This window comes from Bidens hawaiensis, unplaced genomic scaffold (assembly GCF_021521415.1).
Source record: "Bidens hawaiensis isolate Kalapana, Puna unplaced genomic scaffold, B.hawaiensis_p1.1 tig00033582_1, whole genome shotgun sequence".
NCBI lineage: Eukaryota > Viridiplantae > Streptophyta > Magnoliopsida > Asterales > Asteraceae > Bidens > Bidens hawaiensis.
In genome coordinates, this window is record NW_027495773.1 from 63,790 (window position 1) to 90,367 (window position 26,578).

The 26,578-nt window shown below is 37.8% G+C and overlaps 3 protein-coding genes across 3 annotated transcripts; all 3 read left to right on the forward strand.

Moving 5' to 3' along the window:
* The first annotated feature begins 398 nt into the window (after positions 1 to 398).
* On the forward strand, positions 399 to 4,206 carry LOC143585145 (uncharacterized). The gene is made up of 4 exons (XM_077066995.1): positions 399 to 682; positions 1,362 to 1,760; positions 2,667 to 3,078; positions 3,765 to 4,206. The coding sequence occupies exons 1-4, from the start codon at positions 445 to 447 to the stop codon at positions 3,964 to 3,966; spliced, it is 1,251 nt and encodes a 416-aa protein (XP_076923110.1). The 5' UTR covers positions 399 to 444; the 3' UTR covers positions 3,967 to 4,206.
* A 5,863-nt stretch (positions 4,207 to 10,069) lies between these two features.
* LOC143585140 (F-box protein At1g47340-like) lies at positions 10,070 to 10,597 on the forward strand. The gene has a single exon (XM_077066991.1). The coding sequence runs from the start codon at positions 10,070 to 10,072 to the stop codon at positions 10,595 to 10,597; it is 528 nt and encodes a 175-aa protein (XP_076923106.1).
* Positions 10,598 to 22,107: 11,510 nt separating this feature from the next.
* Positions 22,108 to 23,214, forward strand: LOC143585141 (F-box protein At5g49610-like). The gene has a single exon (XM_077066992.1). The coding sequence runs from the start codon at positions 22,108 to 22,110 to the stop codon at positions 23,212 to 23,214; it is 1,107 nt and encodes a 368-aa protein (XP_076923107.1).
* Positions 23,215 to 26,578: the final 3,364 nt, after the last annotated feature.

A 26,578-nucleotide genomic window follows, 5' to 3' on the forward strand; every position in this document is an offset into this window, starting at 1 on the left:
CTTTGGAGCTGAAGAATGAGATATTATTCGTCACCTTCATCCACGTATTCTTCGTCAAATATTATTCACAGTTTGTAGTTTGACCGCCTTTAATTAATGACTACCAACACACAAAAACAAACGGCCGTGGTATACAAACAAACGCCGCCCGCAGCAACGCACGGGTATGAAACCTTGTTTTTATTAAAAACCATCTTTTATTAAAAAAACAAGTGAGTAGTAGCAAGAAGCTAACCCAAATTACAAAATAGATAAAGCATTAGAATTTAGTTTGGCCATAAACCAACTATAGGGCGTAATCTTTAATATAGGCATAAAGCAAAGGACCCAATGACAAATTCCATAACTTAAGAAAAGAAGAAAGCCAGCCGTCGTCTCACTCTACTACCGCATTCATCTTTCAAATCAGCTCATAAACCCTAATAAATCAAAATCAAAATCAAAATGATGAGACGAGCTTTATCGTTGAACAAGCACTCCATTCGTAACCTCTTAAACCATACTACTATTACTCCCAAAGTCATCAACACCAACAATTCCACCAACTTATTATTATTCGGATCGAAGCTGAGATTCTACTCAACTACTGAAAATGAATCCATTCCTCCATCGACGGAATCAACCACCATTATTTCCAAACCTCCGCCCAAGGATCTCGATGTCAAAGACGTCACCAATAAAGGTACCTTACTAATTTCATAATTTTAATTTTATTTTACTACTTTAGCTTGTTTCTTCTTAATCTGTGCTGTAAATGTATATATAATTAATTAATTAATTAATTAAGTTAGGGCTGTAAATTAACCTAACTCGGCAAGGTCTTGTTTGTGTTCGTTTGTTTAGCTTTTATTGGAAAAGTTAACGGTTCACGAACACCTAACTGAACAGAATTTCGTGTTCCTGTTCGTTTATTGAGAAAATGAACTCTTTCGAAGACACAAATAATGTTATATTTGATTTGGCTAATTGATTGGGCAATGTCAACGTCAACGCTTTGGTGAGGCTACCAAGTTTGTGTTGGTGTTTTAAATAACATTCATATTTATATGTTAATTTACATATCAATTAATCACGTAAATATTTTTGTTTTTGGTTTAGTATCTTTGATTAAATCTGTAGAAAAGTCATTAAAAATATTAAAAACCCTTCAATTAACAAACATAAACAAACAAACATTAACCAACACATTTGAACAACATTTCTATTGTGTTCGTTTCTTTAGTTAATGGAACGGACTTTCTTGTTCATGTTAGTTCATTCATTTAACGTACAAACATAAGCGAAGTTCCCGATATACTTGTAAGAATATAGGATCCCGGTGAAGTTTTTATTTATTTATTTTTATTATACTTGTTTTGCAGAGCTGAAAATGCAGATAGAGAAGTACTTTAAGGACAAGGATGAAGAGGTATTGCCTGATGTGTTAGAATCAATATTTAGGAGGCAAGTTACACAAAAACATGCTGATACTGATGATGAGCTGCTTGAGGAGTTTAGGATGAAACCAATTGATGATGTCAACGATAAAGAGTTTGAGTCCGATTTTGAGGAATTGCATGAGACTGATGAGGAGATAGATAATCTGTATAATGCAAGAGAAATTGTGACCAAGAAGATGACAAAGGATGAGTTCTTTTACATGGATGATAAAAAGTGGGAAGGCATGATTAAGGAGGCTACCGATAGTGGTCATCTTAAAGATACTAAGGAATGTGAGCAGATACTGCAGGATATGTTCGTGTGGGAAAATCTCCTTCCAGGTATGTTAATTTGTAATCCCTTTTTATTTAATTTGTGACATGATTGAAAGTTGGATCTGTAATGGCTGAATTAACTTTATTAATGACTTAGTTGATTAGAAGGATTCTTATGCAACTGTTTTCGCGAGGCCTTGGAGGGGCAAAATAATTTTAAATTGTTCTATTGGTGTTTATAATTTCATTTATTGTTCTATTGGTTATTAGATAATGGCATTATTTTCCTCTTGCTTAGTGTTTAAATGTTATGTTGTGACTATTTGTTACTGCAGTAATTCTTTCTAACTAAACTCGTCTATTTTCAAGATTTTGATGTTTTTTGAGCTTATTGGTCACATAAAGCTTGTGATTTTTTGTGTCAGAAAACACATTAATGCATCTTTTAGCCTTTAGGTGATTTTTGTCTTTAGTTATTTTTGTGTCATCATTTTTCAAAAGTCCTTTCAATTTGTTTTAGTGCCTCACTAGTTGGGAGACAACATTGCATTCTTTCTAGTGAATAACATATAATTTTCCTCTACATAAAACTTCAAATATCTTTAAACTTCAAATATCTTTTGCTCCTCTCACGTCTCAGCATTCATTAAGAAGCAGAAAATCATAAGATTGACACCACGCATAAGCTCTCTTTAACGTTTTTTATTGAGTTCATTTTTTATGCTTCATTATAGAGAGACACACTACACAATATATATATCTTTTTCCTATATGATAAAACTACGACTGTATGGAACGCAAAGTGATGCATTTTAGAACGCTAAGAAATACAATTTATAATTTTATAACATCATGTTTCTAGAGGCCAAAATTTTCATTCACTTAAAATTTGAAAATATAGTCATATAACACACTACAATAGCTTTCAATATTAGTTATATTGGCATGCATTGAAGTTATCTATGAACTCAGATCACCTGAAGAAACAGGTTGAAGAAAAATACAACGAGATAGCAGATATGGTTGAAACTGGTGAGCTTGAACCCGAGCAAGGCTATGAAATGTACCAGGAATTTGAGCATAACATGCTCATGAAACATACTAAGGAGATAGAAGAAGCGGGTCCCCCAAAGTTTGATGAGACTTCTGCTTTTGAGAAGAAAGACGTAGATGACCCCCCAGGTGAAGGCCCTGTGCTTAGGTGGCAAACACGGGTCGTGTTTGTTCCTGGTGGCGATTCATGGCATCCTAAAAACAGAAAAGCAAAACTTGCTGTCACTGTCAAGGAACTTGGTCTTTCAAAAAACCAGTTTCGTCGACTACGAGAATTGGTCGGGAAAAGATATAACCCAGGAAAAGATGAACTTACTATAACCAGTGAGAGGTAACTAAATCAAACTTATGGAACGCTTAAATCTTTATTTTTTTTATAACTGTAGTTACCAAACTTATATGCTTAATATTATACTATTTAGAGGTGGAAAATTAAATTGGTTGGGTGGTTTGGATAATAGAGTAGGTAACTTTTTTGTATGGGGTTGAAACGGGGCTCCGGGTTTGTTGAAACATATTTGGCTCACTTTTATTGTACAAATAGGCTACCCAAATTTTTAAGACAATATTATAAGCCACCAATTCGGTGTCATTTATGCTAATAGTGGCCTAAACAAGCTCATATCTTGCGAATCATCTGATTCAGTGGTTAAAACGATTAACTTCATTGTAAATGTTGCTCATCTTGACAAGCTGTATAACTTTTGTTCACACTTTAATGCTAATTTTGTTTCTTCGTAAAAGTTAGGGGTGCTTTTGTCATTTTACAATTTTGGGCAAGTTTTTGGCTAGATTTGGCAATTTGGCAGGGTGAAACTAAATTATTTTTTGGGTGGTAGTGTGGCATGTAATGTTAATAAATATGATATTTGGGTGGCATGTATACTGACATGATTTGTGGGTAGTCGTAGCATAACATTTTGAATACTTGACCCATTTCCTTTTAAGCTTTTTTACTGGTTTACTTGTTATTAGTTTTACCTATTATTTGTGTGTGAAAGTTCATATCGTGTGTAGGTTTGAGCATCGTGAGGAAAATAGGAAGGATTGTCTCAGGACTTTATTTGGGCTGATTGAGGAGGCTGGTAAAGCTGATAAGCTCGTTGATGATGCTCGAACCGGTTATGTGAAGACTAGACTTCGAGCCAACCCTAAATTCATGGAGTTGTTAAATGCTAAAATCATGAAAAACGAAGGATCTAATTCATTGCATGCCTGATGATGAGTTGCACCCATGTGGTTACACATATTCAATGGTCAACTTGAGATGGTCAAAACTAAAACAAGTATGCACTAAATTGACCCGTATTTTTAGATAGTTCAACAACTCTTTTGTTTTGCTGTTATTTTAGCACACAAGTTAGAAGATGATATGATATCTTCTTGCCTTATTTGCAAACCATAAAGTGCGCATTCACGTCACATTTTTGTGTTATAGATGGTTTATTAGTTTGTTGTTCTTCTGTCATTCCAACAGATAATGCTCATAATGTTTATATAACATGAGCAATTGAGCATGTGTGATACAAGCTCAAGCTCGATTCCAAATTCCAAGAATGTTCACTTGAAACTATTTTTGTTTAAAAAACTTGATTCACACTTCTATAATTTGTTTGCAGTTTTAACTCCCAAACTTTTTTTGACTTCCATGATTATTAAAATTTGTTTGTGTGGTTTTGGTTTGCGGAATTTCTTGGTCATAAACACCAGTTATAAAAAACATTACAGTTGGGTGGGTATTATATGTCCTTCCTTGCAACAAATTCATATAAATAAGTAATAGGTCACTGCATAAAAATATAATTCCATTGCTTATAGCATCAATCTCGATTACAAATGTATCATCGAAATTAGGTAGAACCAACACTTGTGATTTATTCACATTTAACTTCTTTGGTTGCCAAACTGAGCCTTATGTTCAAGGCTTGATGCAAAACTACTATCGAGCCGATTGTCTACATCTTACCCTTCTCATACTCTACCATAGGTTTGCTATTGGTAAGAGAAAACAACTTTTCAATGCTGAATATGAGTCTCCCAACTTGGCCTATAGACCAATGTGTCTTCAAAGAAAAACAAAACAATTTTCTCAAATATGATGTATACTCATAGTTCATTAAACCCTGAAAAGTCGAATTAGCAATGGGCATATGATTCAAATGAGTTTCTTTAGGGTCACACCTCGAGTGATGCAAATGACACCAGTCTCAAATGTGTAAACGTGTTCGAGTGTTTTGTCAAATCGAATTACGGAGTTTGTAGTTTCTGTATGATAATTATTAGCATAATTCTTCATCAACCATTCAAGGTAGTGTTTCCTGAACACACTATGGTTGGGAAGTGGGTCTATTAGGATGTGTAATGATCTAATTCTTCATCAACCATTCAAGGTAGCGTTTCCTGAACACACTATGGTTGGGAATTGGGTCTCTAGGATGTGTAATAAGATCATTGGAAAGGATTTCGCTTTATTCTTTAAATATTTTCTACTACAGAAAAATTCTAAATCCCTAACAGTGGTATCAGAGCCACTTTTCATTACTAAAAGCCAAAACCGTTGTCTCGGATTAAATTAGGGTTTCTTTGTACAGGAACCCCGACAAAAATTCAATGGTTTATTAAAATCGCGCCACGTGTCAACGTATTAATGGATCCGATGAAATTTTAGTGATTCCGATGGAATTCTTCAACTTCTACCTCTCAAACCCTAAACCTCCATAACCAACCTTCATCTTTCTTATTTCTCCATCAAATCAAGCAAATCAATAGTGCAAATCGTTAGTTTTTTAAGGAGAACACAACCATAGTGTTTAGTTTCACTATAGAACTCAAAATTAACCCCCCCCCCCCCCCAATTGAAAATTCTAGGGTTTGTCGGACAAATTAAACAGTCGGATCCGACGGAAGCATGAACCGAACCGTCAGATCCAACTGTTTATTAATACGCCGGTTTGTTTCATTAATCCGTCGGACAAAACGGAAAACCGTCGGAGCCAACGGAATAGTATGCTTCGTGGCGCGTCCTGACAGGCTCATTATTCTGTCGGATCAAAAATGGTTTTCGTCAGATACGACAGATTAGTTTGGCTATCTTTGGAATTTGTTTTGGTCTTGGGCTAAAACCGGATAAAGTGGATCAAAAATGGGGTATTTTGGGAACCTTCCTCTTAAAGCATTCTCATCCCATTCCCCAAATTTATGTGAGGGAAGTTTGTAAATTATAGGGTGAGATTGTGAGTGATTGTGAGTGTAAATTATATGGTGGAGAGAGAAATGTAGTGATTTTTTGTAAATCTGGGAAAACATTTGGGGAATATTGTTTGCCCCTATTTATTTTTTAATATTTGTTGGATTGGCTGTGAGTAAAGGAGAGAGAAAACTGTAATGATAAAGGTATAAAAAAGATTATTTAATTAAACAGGAGAGAGAAATATAGTGTTTTTTAGTGTAATTATAGAGATAGGAATAGAGAATGGGATGAGAATGCTCTTATTTATTTATGAGTTAATGACCATTTCCTATGGTTTGCTACTTTTGGCACTTCAGTCAAATGTTTGAAATTTAGTCAATTAGTCCTCATAGTTTTAAACATTAGCCAATTACGTCATCTCCGTTTAAGGCATCCAAATATGCCGTTAGTTTAAGGGTATTTTTGTCTTTCTCCTTTTTATTTTGAGTTAATGGTCATTTTCGTCCATGCGGTTTGATACTTTTGTCACTTCAGTTCAAAGTTTGATGTTTACTTTAATTCAGTTTTTTTGTCTATAACCTCGAAGAGCATAGTCCAAACCGGCAAACCCAAAACCATCAAGCAACGATCGATAAAGGTATGCATTTACTCTGTTGACAACAGTAATCATACCCTCTCGTATTTAGTTTCTAGACATTTCCTAAACTCTCCCCCTTGGTGGAATTCAATGGTAAAGTGGTCAAGGAAATTCCTAGAAACTTAATTCTACAGAAAAAACTAAAACTCGTTTTTTTTATTAATGCATAATAGTTAGGGTTTAGAGATTAACATATCTTAGCGAACATCTGGGTCGAAATCAACATCAAGAGGTCGGTTACTGTTTATTTCGACCCATATGTTTGACCTCATGAACCCTTGGTGGAATTCAATGGTAAAGTGGTCAAGGAAATTCCCTGAAACTTAATTCTACAGAAAAAACTAAAACTCGTTTTTTATTAATGCATAATAGTTCTTAACATATCTTAGCGAACATCTGGGTCGAAATCAACATCAGGAAGTCGGTTACTGTTTATTTCGACCCATATGTTTGACCTCATGAAAATGTGGAATATTCGACATCCTGATGTTGATTTCGACCCAGATGTTGGCTACAATATGTTAATCTCTAAACCCTAACTATTATGCATGAATCAAAAAAACGAGTTTTAGTTTTGTCTGTGCAATTCGATTTTAAGGAATTACCTTGACCACTTTACCATTGAATTCCACAATGGTGGAGAGTTTATAAAATGTCTAGAAACTAAATACGAGGGGGTATTATTACTGTTGTCAATAGAGTAAATGCAAACCTTTATCGATCGTTGCTTGATGGTTTTGGGCTTGGACTATGCTCTTCGGGGTTATAGTGGCAAACATATCAAACCACCGAGACGAAAATAACCAGTAATTCAAAAAAAAGGAGAAAGACAAAAATACCCTAAAACTAACGACATAGTTGGATGCCGTTAGACGGATGGGACGTAACTGGCTAATGTTTAAAATTATGAGGACTAAATTAACAAAATTTCAAACTTTGAGCTAGAGTGGAAAAAGTTGCAACCACATAACTCTTTATTTATTTGCCATGACCCTAATCTTTTACGTCAGTGGCTTCACTTGCCTATTAATATCACCACTGTCGATCATCATCATCATCATCAAATTATCCTACCTTCAATCACAATATTAATGGGTGACCAGTTTCCTCCAGACGTTATATACGGAGTCTTGTCAAGACTGCCGATCAAATCATTGGTTCGTTTCCAGTGTGTATGCAAGTCATGGCTCAAATACATCAACGACCCTTACCTTCAAACCATTCATCGTTTCAAAGAAGAACCCACGCCAGTCATCTTCCAACTGCTTCCGTCTGCTAATTCCAACATGGACACCAAACTATGCAAAATCAGTTTTTTGCGTGTAGACCAAAATACTATGACTATGAAAAAGACCACGTCTTGGATGTTCCTTATGAGATGTGGCCTTACCAAACTCCGGTTTTAGGTTCATGCAACGGCCTAACCCTAGTCTGTTTTGAGAACGCCCCATCCCCATAGCGTGATGGATCAAGTCCCGTATCGATAATCAGAAAATATAACTCAAAAAACTGATTACAAATCCCTCAAACCCTAACTCGGTTTAACTCTTGATGAACCCTAACTCGGTTACATCTAGATGAACCCTAACTCGGTTACATCTCGTGTGTGCCTCTTAGATGAACCCTAACTCGGTTGCATCTCACACCACCACACAATCTATAATGTCTAACCTATCTTGTTTATATAGACTAACCTAACTTGTTAGACAAGACATTACCTATTATAATTACAATACAATTAGGAAACATAACCACTATGACCTACTTGTCAATATTGGTCCCTCAAGTTCACCAACTTGTGACTTGGAGTCCGAAATTACTTCCAACAATCACCCCCTAATTTTTGACTCAAAATAGGTGGCTCTTCACCTCCGAGCATGTCTCTTTTGCTCTTTTTGATTTGACTCATAAACTTGACCTTCTCGATTTTCACAACCATCTTGGCCTTGATTTCCCCGGAACTTTTCTTGATCCATAGATGTGTTCTTCGGCTCCCCCGAACTCGACTACCTCTGTGACCCTGCCCCCGACCATTCACTCGGTCGTATGAACTCGCATAACCACTCCTTTGGTTTCAATCCCGGTCATCTAAGCGAGCGAACAACAATCTTCCTTGATCTTCTCCTGTTCCCGAATCAAACCACGAATACATCCTTCAAATCAAAATTCTGGTTAAAACATAACTAGTTTAACCCGTAGAAAAACGAACTCCCTTTGCTCCGGTCCGTTGGAACAACTACTCAGCCAAATCAGCCCCGAACCTCTTTTCAGAACCGAACAAGCTTGCTCAAACCTTGGTTAAAACCTAACTCGTTAAGCCGAATAAAACTTACAACCTTGAATTGAACCCACTTGTTCAACCCAAATAAAATACCAAACAAGAGTGATTAAACCAACTTGTTTAAACAAAAAAAATAACTCAATATTGTAAAATCAAGAAAACAAAAATAAACCAACTTGTTTAATTTTTTCTTGAATTCATCATCACCACAATAAAAGAACTTCCATTCACTTTGTGTTTTTTTCCTTGTAACTCCACAACCAATCACTAAACTGTGTGAAAGCCCAATTCAACAAAATATGGGATCGAAACCCAACGTTGGGCTTGGTGGTGGTTCTCCCGATTGTTGCCGCCGGACAACAGCAAATCACCACCACAAGGTCGACTCCGTTTGACCTACTTGTGAAATGAGACTATGATTTGGAAACCCAAATCCACCAAAACAGAGAACTTCCCAAAAGAACTCCTTTTCTTTGATCGACGAAATTCCGGTTTTCTTCTAGATCGTGACTTTGATCACGACTTCTCCAAAAATTGATCCTTCTTCTTATCGATCACGACTTTGATTGATAAACACCAAAAGCACAACCGCTTTGATACCAATTCAAGTCCCGTATCGATAATCAACACACGAATTAAACAAATAACCCTTGTTTATTAATCAGAAAATATAACTCAAAAAACTGATTACAAATCCCTCAAACCCTAACTCGGTTTGACTCTTGATGAACCCTGACTCGGTTACATCTAGATGAACCCTAACTCGGTTACATCTCGTGTGTGCCTCTTAGATGAACCCTAACTCGGTTGCATCTCACACCACCACACAATCTATAATGTCTAACCTATCTTGTTTATATAGACTAACCTAACCTGTTAGACAAGACATTACCTATTATAATTACAATACAGTTATGAAACATAACCACTATGACCTACTTGTCAATATTAGTCCTTCAAGTTCACCGACTTGTGACTTGGAGTCCGAAATTACTTCCAACAATTGTGATGGAACCTTGCTTACACTTATTAATCCTCTTACTAAACAACGTCACGATTTGCCACCCGTCAACTTTAGTGATACATATTGGGGCTATTCACTACACGCAGTAGGGATAGGCTTTGATGACTCCACCAACACTTTCACGACGGTGTGTGTTAGTCGTAGCGAATCATCATTCTGGTCACCAGAAATTAATCCACGAGTATGCACAATGGTTCATCGCACGGGGATGAGCTCGTGGCGAGAGATACCCCAAACCCTTGCTCTTCCAATACGCGATGAAGGCGTATTTGCTCACGGACGTTTGCATTGGCTGTCCAATGGAACAGAAATAGCGTGGTTTGATGTCAAGACGGAGGAATTTGGGTTAACAGATGCTCCTAGAAGATGTCAAAATGGTCAGTTGGTTGACCTAAACGGTGAAGTTGGATTTGCATATAAGGATTATGGTATTCGTATCGAGCTCTGGGTATTGAAGCGGGAAGAATGGGTGTTGCGGTGTCGGTTTGATCTAGGCCGGCTGCGGTATATGGATGTGGTGGCTTGTGGTTGTTGGAACGATGACGGGGACATATTGTTGACCTCCAATGGAGGGAAACGGTTGTTTGTTTACACCCTAAAAACTGATGACTTGAAAGAAGTTGAGCTGGATGGTCCATGCGAGACCGCGATCCGAATGCACCGAAGCAGCTTCTTTTCGATTAGTGAACAAAAATATAAATATAGTCATTGGTTGTAGGGGCCGTTTGGAGGAGATCCAAATTTCAAAGGGCAATTTAGTTTTCTTGGATTTAGTTTATGCTTAAGATAAATTTATGTTTTTTTATTTTAATTGATTGTTATGTTTGAGTAGAAGTAGGATTTGAGTGTTATATAAGCCTATTAGTACTTTTCGTTTTAATTGTATTATGTTCTCACTTATATTAATAAAAAGAGTTGCATAAGTTTTATGCAAATGAGTTCGGTTTCTTGATCCACTTGCTCAATAATTCAACATTGAGCAATTAACTAAACTTAACCTAACCAACCCGTTGTGGCCCGTTAGCCACCTGACCGTTTTGTCCTCTTAGTTAGATAATTCAAGGTATGGATCTTCATGGACTGTTGGAGTTAATTGTTTATATAAGGTTTAGCTCTGTTCATGTAATGAGATAATAGTTATATTTAGTATAGGAGTTGAATATGTCCAAACCAAAGTTGTAAACTGTAATACATATGTTTGTGATGCTTTGTGAAGCGTCACGTCTGTAACATTGATCGGTGTATATATTAACTGATGGTCGTGTAACATGTACGGGCAACAACCCTAATAGAAAATTTCTTTGTTTTTATTTTGATTCTTGATTTAATGTAGATTGATATCAATGATCCATGAAAATAAAGTGTTCATGGTCGACCCAACTCTAAACGTTTCAATTGCAATCAAACAGTTACCTGACACGAATCACCTATTTTGCCACCACAAGCTGGAAAGTATAAAATTTAACTACTCGGATTCAATCATATTATTTTCATAAATTTTGAAATCTTGGGACAAATCTATACAGGGGTCCGTTACCTAAATTAGTGAGGACAGTATTGGAAGATGAAATAAATCTATACAGGCTTCATACTAATAGACATAGAAGGTATTTTCATCTGCCAAACACTTATATTATATTGTTCTTTTGCCTTTTTGTAATTGCGTTTATGTGTTTTCTTAATATTCAGATTAAAGTCCAGTTAAAGAACATACTCAAAAGAATGGGTTTCATGGGAAAAACAACTGCGCGAGGTCTTGTCGAGAAATGCTGATTATTTGACATCTATTCAGGTACCATGTTTAATATTTAACCTGCTTTATGTATTTCTATGTATATGCAACTGTCATAATAGGTCCCACGGATGTATTTAATGTCTTAGATTTTTGAACTGTTTAATTTGTGATCCTGTATTTTGGACGAGAATTGCAACTTCTCACTGTCGAACTCACAAAACTGTATGTTTAGTCAATCTGGAAAAGTTAGTAATTTAGTAAGAATGCATGGTTAATTGTATGCAATGTGGTTGCAAGATGAATAAAATTAGTTGCAGGTTGTATGCCATATTGTGGTTTCTAATCTTGAACTTGTATGTGAAATTGCTATGCATTTTTAACTGTTAATAAGTAGATGCAATGTATGCAAATTGCTACGCATTTTAATTACATGTGTAGTAATTTGGAGATTAGGTTACCGGTGTGTAAACCCAACGTTTAGTTAATCTGGTTAGTCAATGTGGTCAAGGTTGGTAGTTTAGTAAAGGCACGGTTAATTATTGACTCGCGTCGCCTCCGGTAACTGATTGATCTGCCCGGCCCGTTACTGCCACGCCTGTGGCCTGTGGGAAAACAAACAAGACTCTGACCTTCATCAGTTTACTATGTGTAGGCGATGCCCTAACAGAAGTCTGCAATGGTGCAATTCATCGCTTCCAAGAAGGGGTGGCAAATGTGACCCATTGAGTTTTTTGCGTAACATGTACGGGCAACAACCCTAATAGAAAATTCTTTTGTTTTACTCTTGTTCTTATTTTGATTCTTGATTTAATGAAGATTGATATCAATGATCCATGAAAGTAAAGTGTTCATGGCCGAACCGACTCTAAATGTTTCAACTGGAATCAAACAGTTACCTGACACGAATCACCTATTTTACCACCACAAGCTGGAAAGTATAAAATTTACCTTATTGTCATTTGGAGGGGTGCTTTTAGATGGACCTGATGAACTACTCGGTTAAAGGTGTCACATATCATAGTTGCAAATTTTTTTTAAAAAAATGTATGTTTAAAAGGGGGCATGCTGGTTATAGAGTTAGAACACAACCAGGCATCTGATACAAAAAAAAAGTATATATTATTTTTTTGATTTTTTCTTATCACTCTTGCAACGTATATACCTCTTCTAACCAAATTTACACTTCTTTGACTTGTTTTAGCCTTTATCAACAATTGCACTTAACTAATTTAAACCAGTTTTCCTTCGAAAACATGAAATAGACCGATTCTCTAGAAATTTACGTTTGATTACCGATAATTATAACTTAAAACAAATCGATCTACAACTTTATGCATTTTTGTTTCAAGACGCATTTAGATGGACACAAACTACCTTGAAATCAACATTTTGTAACATATAAAAAACAAACCCCCCTTACGTTTTGTTACAGAAAAGATATGATGATATTGATTCCGTTATTAATTGATTTCACAGAGATGGTTCACCAAAAAAAGCTTTTAAAGAGTATCTAATTTGTCTCTGCATAAAACGCTCTTAGCGTGTTTAAACGAGAAAACCCCTAGACCGTCTTCATCTAAGTGGTTAGTGGTTACATGAGAAAACCCCTAGACCGTCTTCATCTAAGTGGTTAGTGGTTACATGGGAAAAAAATCTAACAAAAAGTTGGCACGTTGTTAATTTAAGGCAGCTTGTGAGAATATTTTGGACCCATGGGGCCCGACTTATTATCCTTCCACTGTTGTGAGCAACTCTGTGAAGCCAGCCTTACGCAAAGCCACAATATTGTTAATTATAAATTTAACTTTTCATTTTGCTTTATTAATTGCATTTCATTCGTAATCCCATAGAAGATAAATAGTGTGGTTTGATGTCAAGATTGAGGAATTCAGTTTAACAAATCCCGAACCAAACCAGAACTACTCGCTTGGGCCGAGATTCTCTATCAGCAGTTGGTTGACCTAAACGATGAAGTTGGATTTGCATATAGATGTAACGGTATCCATATGTGGACAATGAAGCAGGAGAAACGGGTGTTACATTGTTGGATTAATTATCCACTAGTTCATCCAGACCCGTGGCTTAATATTGTAATGGTGTCGGTTGTTGGAACAATGCCGGGTACATATTGCTGATCTCTGATGGAGGGAAACGGCTGTTTGTTTACACCATGACAGAATTTGATTGGGATGATCCATGTGAAGCTGAAGCAGATATACGAATGTCCCGAAGCAGAATTTGATTTGATTTTTCTACATCCTCCTCAAACCTTTATCATAGCTTTGCTATTTGTGGGATTTATTAAGTACGATGATGATGATGGTTGCCAAACTGTGTGACCTTAGACCATTCTCAACATTTCTCATATCTTCATCTCTATAATTACACTAAAAACATTATTCTCTTTACTGTTCAGTTAAATAATAATTTTTATACTTTTATTATTACAGTTTTCTCTATTAGTTACTCACAACCAATTTGTCGAAACACGAAAATGAATCTAACCTGATCCATGACGATGTTTCCACGGATTTTCGAGATGAACGAACCACGTCTTGATCTTCTTTTCCAAGGTTGCGGCTGTGACCTGCAACGGTGAGACCTGCGATGGCTTTTTTGGGGGTGTGGAGGCGACTGCTAAGATATCCTAAGGATTTCTTGTTCACAGACACAAAAAGTAGTGGTGGCTCTTATTGAGCATGACCCCCTAACAAGGAGGTGGAGACCTCCTTATATAGAGAGCCTCATGGCCACCATCATGATACCCTAATGGGCCTAGCCCAGTTAGGGTTACCTCCACAAAACCCCCTCAGCCCAATAGCATTGTATTAGTCCGTGTAATAAAATAAGCCAAACATAATAGATTTAGGGTCGTAGAACCGGGTTTTAGTACCATACCCCTACAAGCCCCCCAAGTCCAGCGTTGCTCCTGGGCGCGCAAGCGTCTAGGTGGAGCGCTGGACTTTATAAGGTGTGAGGCGGTTTTTTCCCTTTTCTTTGGCCTTGTCTTTATTGTCTTTTGAGTTTTGAGAGGTTTTCTTCATGATGGTGACATGTTGTAATAAAAGCCTGCGCGCGGGGCGACTTACGAGCTATAATAATAATGAAGCTTGCGCGTGAGGCGACTTACGAGCTATAATAATAATGAAGCTTGCGCGTGAGGCGACTTACGAGCTATAATAATGAAGCTGGCGCGAGAGGCGACTTACGAGCTATAAGAATAATGAAGCCTGCGCGCATGGCGACTTACGAGCTATAATAATAATGAAGCTGGCGCGAGAGGCGGCTTACGAGTTATAATAATAACGAAGCTTGCGCGCATGGCGGCTTATGAGCTGTAATAATAATGAAGCTGGCGCGAGAAGCGATTTAAGAGCTAAAATAATAATGAAGCTGGCGCGAGAAGCGACTTACGAGCTATAATAATAATGAAGCCTGCGCGCATGGCGACTTATGAGCTGTAATAATAATGAAGCTGGCGCGAGAAGCGACTTACGAGCTAAAATAATAATGAAGCTGGCGCGAGAAGCGACTTACGAGCTAAAATAATAACGAAGCTTGCGCGCATGGCGACTTATGAGCTGTAATAATAATGAAGCTGGCGCGAGAAGCGACTTACGAGCTAAAATAATAATGAAGCTGGAGCGAGAAGCGACTTACGAGCTGTAATGATAATGAAGCTGGCGCGAGAAGCGACTTACGAGCTAAAATAATAATAAAGCTGGCGCGAGAAGCGACTTACGAGCTGTAATGAAAATGAAGCTGGCGCGAGAAGCGACTTACGAGCTAAAATAATAATGAAGCTGGCGCGAGAAGCGACTTACGAGCTATAATAATAATGAAGCCTGCGCGCATGGCGACTTATGAGCTTTGAGAATAATAATTGAGCTGGCGCGTGAGGCGGCTTACGAGCTGTGAGTAATAAAGCTTGCGCGCGAGAGGCGTCTTATGAGCTTTGAGAATAATAATTGAGCTGGCGCGTGAGGCGGCTTACGAGCTGTGAGAGTAATAAAGCTTGCGCGCGAGAGGCGTCTTATGAGCTTTGAGAATAATAATTGAGCTGGCGCGTGAGGCGGCTTACGAGCTGTGAGTAATAAAGCTTGCGCGCGAGAGGCGTCTTATGAGCTTTGAGAATAATAATTGAGCTGGCGCGTGAGGCGGCTTACGAGCTGTGAGAGTAATAAAGCTTGCGCGCGAGAGGCGTCTTATGAGCTTTGAGAATAATAATTGAGCTGGCGCGTGAGGCGGCTTACGAGCTGTGAGAGTAATAAAGCTTGCGCGCGAGAGGCGTCTTATGAGCTTTGAGAATAATAATTGAGCTGGCGCGTGAGGCGGCTTACGAGCTGTGAGTAATAAAGCTTGCGCGCGAGAGGCGTCTTATGAGCTTTGAGAATAATAATTGAGCTGGCGCGTGAGGCGGCTTACGAGCTGTGAGAGTAATAAAGCTTGCGCGCGAGAGGCGTCTTATGAGCTTTGAGAATAATAATTGAGCTGGCGGGTGAGGCGGCTTACGAGCTGTGAGAGTAATAAAGCTTGCGCGCGAGAGGCGTATTATGAGCTTTGAGAATAATAATTGAGCTGGTGCGTGAGACGGCTTACGAGCTGTGAGTAATAAAGCTTGCGCGCGAGAGGCGTCTTATGAGCTTTGAGAATAATAATTGAGCTGGCGCGTGAGGCGGCTTACGAGCTGTGAGAGTAATAAAGCTTGCGCGCGAGAGGCGTCTTATGAGCTTTGAGAATAATAATTGAGCTGGCGCGTGAGGCGGCTTACGAGCTGTGAGAGTAATAAAGCTTGCGCGCGAGAGGCGTCTTATGAGCTTTGAGAATAATAATTGAGCTGGCGCGTGAGGCGGCTTACGAGCTGTGAGTAATAAAGCTTGCGCGCAAGGGGCGTCTTACGAGCTGTAAGAATAGTAACAGCTTGCGCGCGAGGCGTCTTATGAGCTGTAATAATAGTGGAGCTTGCGCGTGAGGCGGCTTACGAGCTACTTTATGTCCCGCGCCACGTGCAGATGTTGCATGCGCGTGCGCGTGGACTTTGGTTTTGTGTTATGTGCCACGCGCAGATGTTGCATGCGCGTGCGTGTAGATTGTGATATGTGTGAGCATATCTGATGCGTGAGCATATGGTATAAGGATTCCCAACCCTTAAGTTTGGCGCGTAGCCATATGGGATATTATGAGGATTCCCAACCTTGAAGTTTGGCGCGTAGCCATATGGGATATTATGAGGATTCCCATCCTTGGCGCGTAGCCATATGGGATGTTATGAGGATTCCCAACCTTGGCGCGTAGCCATATGGGATATTATGAGGATTCCCAACCTTGAAATTTGGCGCGTAGCCATATGGAATATTATGAGGATTCCCATCCTTGGCGTGTAGCCATATGGGATATTATGAGGATTCCCAACCTTGAAGTTTGGCGCGTAGCCATATGGGATATTATGAGGATTCCCATCCTTGGCGCGTAGCCATATGGGATATTATGAGGATTCCCATCCTTGGCGCGTAGCCATATGGGATATTATGAGGATTCCCATCCTTGGCGCGTAGCCATATGGGATATTATGAGGATTCCCATCCTTGGCGTGTAGCCATATGGGATATTATGAGGATTCCCAACCTTGGCGCGTAGCCATATGGAATATTATGAGGATTCCCAACCTTGGCGCGTAGCCATATGGGATATTATGAGGATTCCCAACCTTGAAGTTTGGTGCGAGGCCTGATGCGCACATGCACGGCGATGGAGTGGTGACTCGTGTGTGCGCGTGCATGGCGGAGGTCTCTTGCGCAAAGCCCAGATGATGGTTTCCGCGGCGGCACATGCACGGTTGTGGAGTGAGAATCCGCGGGCGCGCGTACATGGCGGCGGAAGTCTGGTACTTTCTGGATCTGCAATTTTAGAGTCAGATCTGCAACTTTAGACCTAAAATCCAGGTCTGTAATCTAGGCCTAGATCTGTAAATCGGATCTGGACAGATCCGAAGCCCGGAGCAGATTTAAAACCATCACAGATCCGGAGACCTGATCATTTGAATCAGGCCGTTTCTTCTTGCCCAGATCTGGAAGCCTTTTTTTAGATCTATGGATCTTTTTGAGCTTTAATAGAACAAGCCTTGAAGCCTTTTTCTGTAAAACTTCCAGATTTGGGTTTTTCCTGGGAGAGATCTGACAGCTGAGATGAAGATCGAAGGGTAGTTCGTTGCCGTCCCACGGATGGCGCCAATGTCGAAACACGAAAATGAATCTAACCTGATCCATGACGATGTTTCCACGGATTTTCGAGATGAACGAACCACGTCTTGATCTTCTTTTCCAAGGTTGCGGCTGTGACCTGCAACGGTGAGACCTGCGATGGCTTTTTTGGGGGTGTGGAGGCGACTGCTAAGATATCCTAAGGATTTCTTGTTCACAGACACAAAAAGTGGTGGTGGCTCTTATTGAGCATGACCCCCTAACAAGGAGGTGGAGACCTCCTTATATAGAGAGCCTCATGGCCACCATCATGATACCCTAATGGGCCTAGCCCAGTTAGGGTTACCTCCACAAAACCCCCTCAGCCTAATAGCATTGTATTAGTCCGTGTAATAAAATAAGCCAAACATAATAGATTTAGGGTCGTAGAACCGGGTTTTAGTACCATACCCCTACACAATTCTACAAATATTAAAAAAATAAGGAAAATTGGTTTTAAATAATCCCAAATATGGCCTATTGGTAAATAACCATCCCAACTTTATACTTGTCTGCTGGTAGTACCAACTACTTGTGTATTTGTTTTTAACGGGTCGCGACTAACGGATGTTAACTCCCTTAGTCTTTGTCTGACGTGGCCATCACAGTTGGCAAAAATTTGATTAGGTGGAACGCGACGTGGCGGCTGACTGTGTATTAGCATATTAGTCATAATAATAATAATAATAATAATAATAATAATAATAATAATAATAATAATAATAATAATTATAATAAAACCCTAACTCCCCACCCATTTCTTTCCCACAACCCAACCACCGTCGTCTTCCTTTATACCACCACCCAACCATAACCACCCATCAACCACCACCATCGCAGAAGGGTACCCGGCGCCATGATTTCTGCCGATGTCGATTTTGGATTTTAAAATGAGAAAGGTAATAAGCATTTTGGGAGTAGAGCAGGAAGTAGCAGAATTACCAAGAGATTGGGTTTCAGATTTGAATCGCGTGCTCTTTTTAATGGTTGTAGATCGTGTCAGGTCAGGTTTGGTTATTGTTCGAAGCAAAATGGAAGTTGGGTTGTTGAGCAATGATCTTACTTGTATCTTGTTTAGTGACATTTTTAAGGTTGTAATGTTTAGTGCCATAACCACCCATCGACCACCGTCGTCTTCCACATACGATTAATTGTGAGCCGAGCAGATTTGGAGGAGTGTACCAAGTGTCGGGGCTAAGGTTTTACCGAGCAGATCTGGAGAGGTAGGTTTGATATAAATTAGGGCTTTTGGTAAGGAATTGAATTTGGGATTTTTTGATCTTATAATTGACTGATTGCGAGAAGGTGGTGGTGGTGCTAGGGTTTGGTGGCGGCATGTGGTGGTGGTGGTGGGTAAATTGCAGGGGAGAGAGAGAGTTCTGCCCTAATATGGTGGTGGTGGTGGTGGGTTTAGAGCGGATCTGGGTTTTGTGAACTCCGACAAGATTAGAGCAGAACTCCGGCAAGTTGGGGGTCAGAGAAGATGGTCGGAAGATGGCCAGTTGCAGGTGGTGGGTTCCAGTGGTGGTGGTGGTTGTGGATGGAATTGGTGGTGGTCGGGTTCCGGCGATGGTTGCAGGGGTGGTGGACTGGTGGGGTTGTGGTGGCTGTGGGTTGTAAAGAGTATTAGGTTGAAGATGGTGATGATAACATATACCTTATACACCGTCAGCTGCCACGTAGACGTTCCACGTAATCTGATATTTGACAGATGGGATGGCCACGTCAGAAAAATACTAACGGAGTTAAGATCCGTTAGTCGCGGCCCGTTAAAAACAAATGCACAAGTAGTTGGTACTGCCAGCAGGCAAGTGTAAAGTTGGGATGGATATTTACCAATAGGCCATAGTTTAGATTATTTAAAACCAATTTTTCAAAAATTAAATAGTGCCAAACAAAGTTTCCCCAAATTTAGAAAAAATCAAAACATTTTCTTTCTCCACCCTATAGTTTACACTCACAACCACTCAAAACATCATCCTATAATTTACAAACTTCTCTCACGTTATTTTAATTTTTAAATGCTGAATATGAGTCTCCCACCTTGGGCTATAAACCAATGTGTCTTCATTTTCTCAAGTATGATCTATACTCAAAGATCATTAAACCTCCTATAGTTTACACTCACAACCACTCAAAACATCATCCTATAATTTACAAACTTCTCTCACGTTATTTTAATTTTTAAATGCTGAATATGAGTCTCCCACCTTGGGCTATAAACCAATGTGTCTTCATTTTCTCAAGTATGATCTATACTCAAAGATCATTAAACCTTGAAAAGTCAACTTAGCAATGGGCAGATGACTCAATGAGTTTCTTTAGGGTCACACCTCGACCGATGCAAATTGATGCTAGTCTCAAATGTGTGTGGTGTTTGAGTGTTGTGTCAAATCTAATTACGGAGTTCGTAGTTCCTATATGATAATTATTAGCAGATTCTTCATCAGCCATTCAACGTAGTGTATCCTGAACACACTATGGTCGGGAATTGGGTCTTTTAGGATGTGTAATTAGATCATCGGAAAATCTTTAGATATTTTCTTCGTCGGAAATATTCTAAATCACTAACACTATGGTTGAGAATGAATCTAATCCATTGATCTTATATTTGAATGGTGGAGATTAATTTAAGAATAAAAATTGATAAGAATTGCATGAAGGTAATAACTCACTTATGATGACTTTCTCTCTTCACATGCAATACACATGTCAATTTATCTATCATTTTAAAACATCTATAACGTTTTCTTACAACATTTTTTTTAGAATTTTTTTTACCATAATAAAAGCGTTTTTTATCTTTAATATGAATGTCATATTGTTATATAAAAATAAAAATAAAAGTTAGTGAGTTTTTTTATATTGTGTTATTTGGTTGTTCATTGTGATTTTTAATTGAGTTTTTCTATACATTGTGTTATAGATTTTGATAATTATGTTTTTCAATTTGTACTCATACTAAAATTAAAAATTAAATTAAAGTTATATTATTGTGTCTTTTTGTTCGTCATTGTGTCTTTATGCTCAACATTTGTCTTTCTACTTATTATTGTGTTTTAGTCATTGTGCTCAACATTCACTTAAGTTGAAAAAAATAGTATTATGTTAATTGTGTATTACGTTCAAGTTATTATGTAATATGCAGATTCCATTGTGTTTTATGTTTCACGTTATTGTGTTATATGTATTTATCATTGTGTCTTATGTTTTAGGCTATTGTGTTATATGTATTCATTATTGTGTTTTACGTTTCAGGTTATTGTGTAATATGTATTCATCATTGTGTTTTATGTAATTGATAATTTGTTGGTATTTTTCATTATATTTACAGATTATTATTACACAACGGTGTTATTAGTATTTAAAAAAAATGGAATGATTAATTGAAAGACACAATGGTGAAAATAACACAATAATAAATAGAAAGACACAATGTCGGAAAAAGACACAATGTCGGAAAAAGACACAATGGTATAAAAACGTTTAAAAATATAAAAACGCTTATTATTATGGTGAATTTTATTTAAAAAAATTATCATATGAAAAAGTTATAGACGTTTTAAAAATGATAAGGGAATTAACATGTGACTTGAATGTGAAAATGGAATATGTGTACCATTACTTTTATATTTTTTCCTTTGTTCCTTACTTGACACATGTCAATTAATTATGCTTCTCACACTTCTCATTTTTATTGACCTTTGTATAATAACTCAACACTTAGTTCAATATGGGTTTTAATTCAGCTCACTAGCAAAATGTTACTGTTATTTGCAGAAGGAATAACTTAACTTAAGTTTTATCATCCGGAGAAAACACTAGCAATGACACAACCATAACAGCTGAAAACACACACACATTAGCCCAATCAGATCCAAAGAAGAGTTCACTGGGTATAAAAAATTAATTGGTCAATACAATGAATCAAAACACATATTTTATAACACCATATCCAAAATGACGTTAACTGCAACAATGGTGACACCAGTGGCGCATCTAGACTCGAAACCGAGTCGTAACGCTCAATTTTCCCCCATATTTAATGCAATGTTAACAAAACAAATATAAAATACACGTCAACAAATAAATTTAAACTAATCTTCTTGATCTAATCACGCTTATATATATTTATTTATTTATTTATTATTATATTATCATGAACCCTAATCTTTTTCGTTAGTGGATTCACTCGCCTATTAATAATATCACCACTATCATCATCATCATCATCATCATCAAATCCTACCTTCCATGGGTGACCAGTTTCCTCCGGACGTTATATACGGGATCTTGTCAAGACTGCCGATCAAATCATTAGCTCGTTTCAGGTGTGTATGCAAGTCATGGCTCAAATACATCAACCATCCTTACCTTCAAACCATTCATCGTTTCAAAGAAGAACCCACGCCGGTCATCTTCCAACTGCTTCCGTCTGCTGATTCCAACATGGACACCAAACTATGCAAAATCAGTTTTCTGCATGTAGACCAAAATACTATGACTATGAAAAAAGACCCCGTCTTGGACGTTCCTTATAAGATCTGGCCTTACCAAACTCCGGTTTTAGGTTCATGCAACGGACTAACCCTAGTCTGGTATGAGAACGCCCCATCCCCCTGGCATGGCATCTTGCTTACACTTATCAATCCTCTTACTAAACAACGTCACGATTTGCCACCCGTCAAGCCTAGGGCTACCCATTGGGACCGTCCCGGTTCACTACAAGCAACAGGGATAGGGTTTGATGACTCCGCCAACACTTTAACCACGGTATGTGTTCTTCGTAAAGAATCATTCTGGTTACCAGGTATTAGTCCACCACTATGCACCATGGTTCATCGCTCGGGGATGAGCACATGGCGAGAGATACCCCAAACCCGTGCTCTTCCAATACGCGATGAAGGCGTATTTGCTCACGGACGCTTGCATTGGTTGTCCAATGGAACAGAAATAGCGTGGTTTGATGTCAAGACGGAGGAATTCGGGTTAACAGATGCTCCTAAAAGAGGTCAATATGGTCAGTTGGTTGACCTAAACGGTGAAGTTGGATTTGCATATAAGGATGATGGCATGGGTATCGAGCTCTGGATATTGAAGCGGGAAGAATGGGTGTTGCGGTGTCGGTTTGATCTAGATCTGCCGAGGTATATAGATGTGGTGGTTTGTGGTTGTTGGAACGATGACGGGGACATATTGCTGACCTCCAATGGAGGAAAACGGTTGTTTGTTTACACCCTAAAAACTGATGACCTGAAAGAAGTTGAGCTGGATGGTCGATGTGAGGCAGATATCCGAATGCACCGAAGCAGATTGTTTTCGATCCGTGGACAAAAATATAAAAAAAGTCATTGTTTTTAATTCATGTTTGCTAATTACTGATATTAAGTTGTTGGTAAGGAACAACATTCGCGTCTTCTTGTTAATTTCTTTCTGTTTCTTTTTGTGTTAGCATGACAACACTTTCCCATAAACTCATTAGTTTTGAATATATGCTTTTGTCCAAAACTGAATGTAATGGTTGCAGGGCGGTTTAGAGGAGATCCAAATTCAAGGGGCAATTTAGTTTTCTTGGATTTAATTAGTTTATATGCTTATCTTAATGTTTAAGATAAAGTTATGTTTATTATTTTAATTGACTGTTTCAATGTTTACGTAGAGTAGGATTTGAGTGTTACATAAACCCATTAGTAGTTTTCAATTTTATTGTATTATGTTATAGTATGAGTTCAGTTTCTTGATTCACTTGCTCAATAATTCAACATTGAACAATTAACTCTTAATATAACTTAACCTAACCAACCCGTTTTGGCCCGTTAGCCACCTGACCGTTTTGTCCTCTTAGTTATGGATCTTCATGGACTGTTGGAGTTAATTGTTTATATAAGTTTTAGCGCTGTTCATGTGATGAGATAATAGTTATATTTAGTATAGGGGTTGTATATGTCCAAACCAAAGTTGTAAACTGTAATACGTATGTTTGTGATGCTTTGTGAAGCGTCACGTCTATAACATTGAACGGTATATATATAACTGATGGTCGCGTAACATTTACGGGCAACAACCCTAATAGAAAATTTCTTTGTTTTATTCTTCTTCTTATTTTGATTCTTGATTTAATGAAGATTGATATCAATGATCCATGAAAGTAAAGTGTTCATGGTCGACCCGGCTCTAAATGTTTCAACTGCAATAAAAAACAGTTACCTGACAATAACCTGACGCGAATCACCTACTTTGCCACCACAAGCTGGAAAGTATAAAATGTACCTTATTGTCATTTGGAGGGGTGCTTTTAGATGGACCTGATGAACTACTCGGTTAGAGGTGTCACATATCATAGTTGCAGATTTATTATAAAAAATGTATGTTCGACAGGGTGCATGCTGGTAATTGAGTTAGAACACATCCGGGCATCTGATCGATACCAAAAACAAAAAAAATTATATATTAATTTTTCTTATCACTCTTGCAGCTTATACCTCTGCTAACCAATTTTACACTTCTTTGACTAGTTTTAGCCTTTGTCAACAATTGCACTAATTTGAACCAATTTTCCTTCGAAAACATGAAATAGACCGATTCTCTAGAAATTTACTTTTGATAGCCGATAACAATAACTTAACTTTACTTACAAATCGATCTACAACTTTATACATTTTTGTTTCAAGACACATTTAGATGGACATAAACTACCTTGAAATCAACATTTTGTAACATATCAAAAACAAGTCCCCTTACGTTTTGTAACAGAAAAGATATGATGATATTGATTGCGTTATCGATTGATGTCACAGAGATGGTTCACCAAAATATGCTTTTAAAGAGTATCTTTGTCTCTGCATAAAACGCTCTTAGCGTGTTTAAACGAGAAAACCCCTAGACCGTCTTCATCTAAGTGGTTACGTGGGAAAAAAATCTAACGAAAAGTTGGCACGTTGATAAGGCTGTGAGATTATTTTGGACCCACGGGGCCTGACTTATTATCCTTCCACTGTTGTGAGCGAGGGCTTTTTGCAACTATGTGAAGCCAGCCTTACGCAGAGCCACGTTATTGTTAATTATAAAATTCACCTTTTATTTTGCATTATTTATTGAATCTAATATGTAATCCCATAGAAGAAAAATAGTGTGGTTTGATGTCAAGATTGAGGAATTCAGTTTAACAGATTTACCAGAATTCCCTCCCAAACCAAACCTGAACTACTCGCTTGGGCCGAGATTCTCTTTCAGCAGTTGGTGGACCTAAACGGTGAGGTTGGATTTGCATATAGATGTAATGGTATCCATATGTGGACAATGAAGCAGGAAAAATGGGTGACATTGTTGGATAAATTATCCATTACCAGTGGCTTAATATTGTAATGGTGTCGGTTGTTGGAACAATGCCGGGTAGTACATATATTGCTGACCTCTGATGGAGGGAAACGGTTGTTTGTTTACACCCTGAAAGAATTTGATTGGGATGATCCATGTGAAGCTGAAGCAGATATACGAATGTCCCGAAGCAGCATGCTTTCGATGCGTGGTATCAACCCAAGTGCATATTAATATTCGGTTAATAACAAAATGTACGTAAATAAAATTTGGGTTTTCTGTTTACTTTTTCTTGGCATCTGCAATCATCAGTATTTCTATTCTACTACATATAATTACATTAAATTTTGTTTTCGTTTACTGTTTATTGTTAAAATTGATCTATCTTTTTATTCCCAGCTTTTAATTCTTTTGATGCAAATCAATGGTTTTAAAAATAATTAAAATATAATGATTAAAACCGGCTAAATGAAACATTTTTATAGACTGATAAACATACCCAGCCTAGCCGATGTAATCTAAAACAAAAATTAACAGGAAAACAGGAAAGTGCAAATCAAAACCATTATAATGTACATAGCAAACACAAAACTATAGTCACGACCCAAACGCCTCACAAATAATCATCTCCGATATAAAACACTCTTCGTCCAAACATAACAAAACGAAAATGAAGACGTCTTATGATATCACATGAACTGCCAAACAAGCATAACACCATATCAACGTCTTTGATTATGTCTATGCGTGTGTTAAAACCGGATCTTCCTGAAAATCATTCAAACATGTACATAAAATTTAGAAAATAAGAAAATTATAATAATACCTTATTTTCCTTGTTTACACTATGAAATTGTCATCCAGCTCAACTGCTTCCTTGTTAGTTGATAAAGAACCCCGATTTAGTTTTGCAACTGTTTTGTACTTTGATTTATACCCTGACACGATCGAACACAAATTCACCCTCAAAATCAAGATCGGGAATAAGATCATATAAGCTTAAGTAGTTCAGTCTTGCGTAATCCGTTAATTAGTACAGTCTTCGTGATTTAAAATGACGATAAATAAGAGTCAAGGACAGTCACTGTCCATGGGTTTGTTTGATACTTAAACCAGTTTTTACACATGGTAAGGTGTAAGCTATATGCGCCATTAGCTAGCATTAAAAGTAGAGACAAACTCAAATATTATATTAATCTTTAATAAAGTTGTTTAACTTACAAGCAAAACATCAAATGTTGTATACAAAGTAGTCAACGGAGTATTAGAAGTTTCATGAATTATAACCGTAAATTTTCATGTAATACGTAATTTCAGTTTAACGAAGTATTAAAAGATTGATGAATCATATTGTTTTCACTATTCAACCGTGTTACATAGATTTCTATCCTAGTTATGCAAATGTTTT

Coding starts and splice junctions, on each gene's coding strand:
- LOC143585145 (XM_077066995.1), top strand. CDS start 445: ATGATGAGACGAGCTTTATCGTTGAACAAGCACTCCATTCGTAACCTC. Junction 683..1,361: donor CAAAGACGTCACCAATAAAG/GTACCTTACTAA, acceptor CTTGTTTTGCAG/AGCTGAAAATGCAGATAGAG. Junction 3,079..3,764: donor CTTACTATAACCAGTGAGAG/GTAACTAAATCA, acceptor TATCGTGTGTAG/GTTTGAGCATCGTGAGGAAA.
- LOC143585140 (XM_077066991.1), top strand. CDS start 10,070: ATGGTTCATCGCACGGGGATGAGCTCGTGGCGAGAGATACCCCAAACC.
- LOC143585141 (XM_077066992.1), top strand. CDS start 22,108: ATGGGTGACCAGTTTCCTCCGGACGTTATATACGGGATCTTGTCAAGA.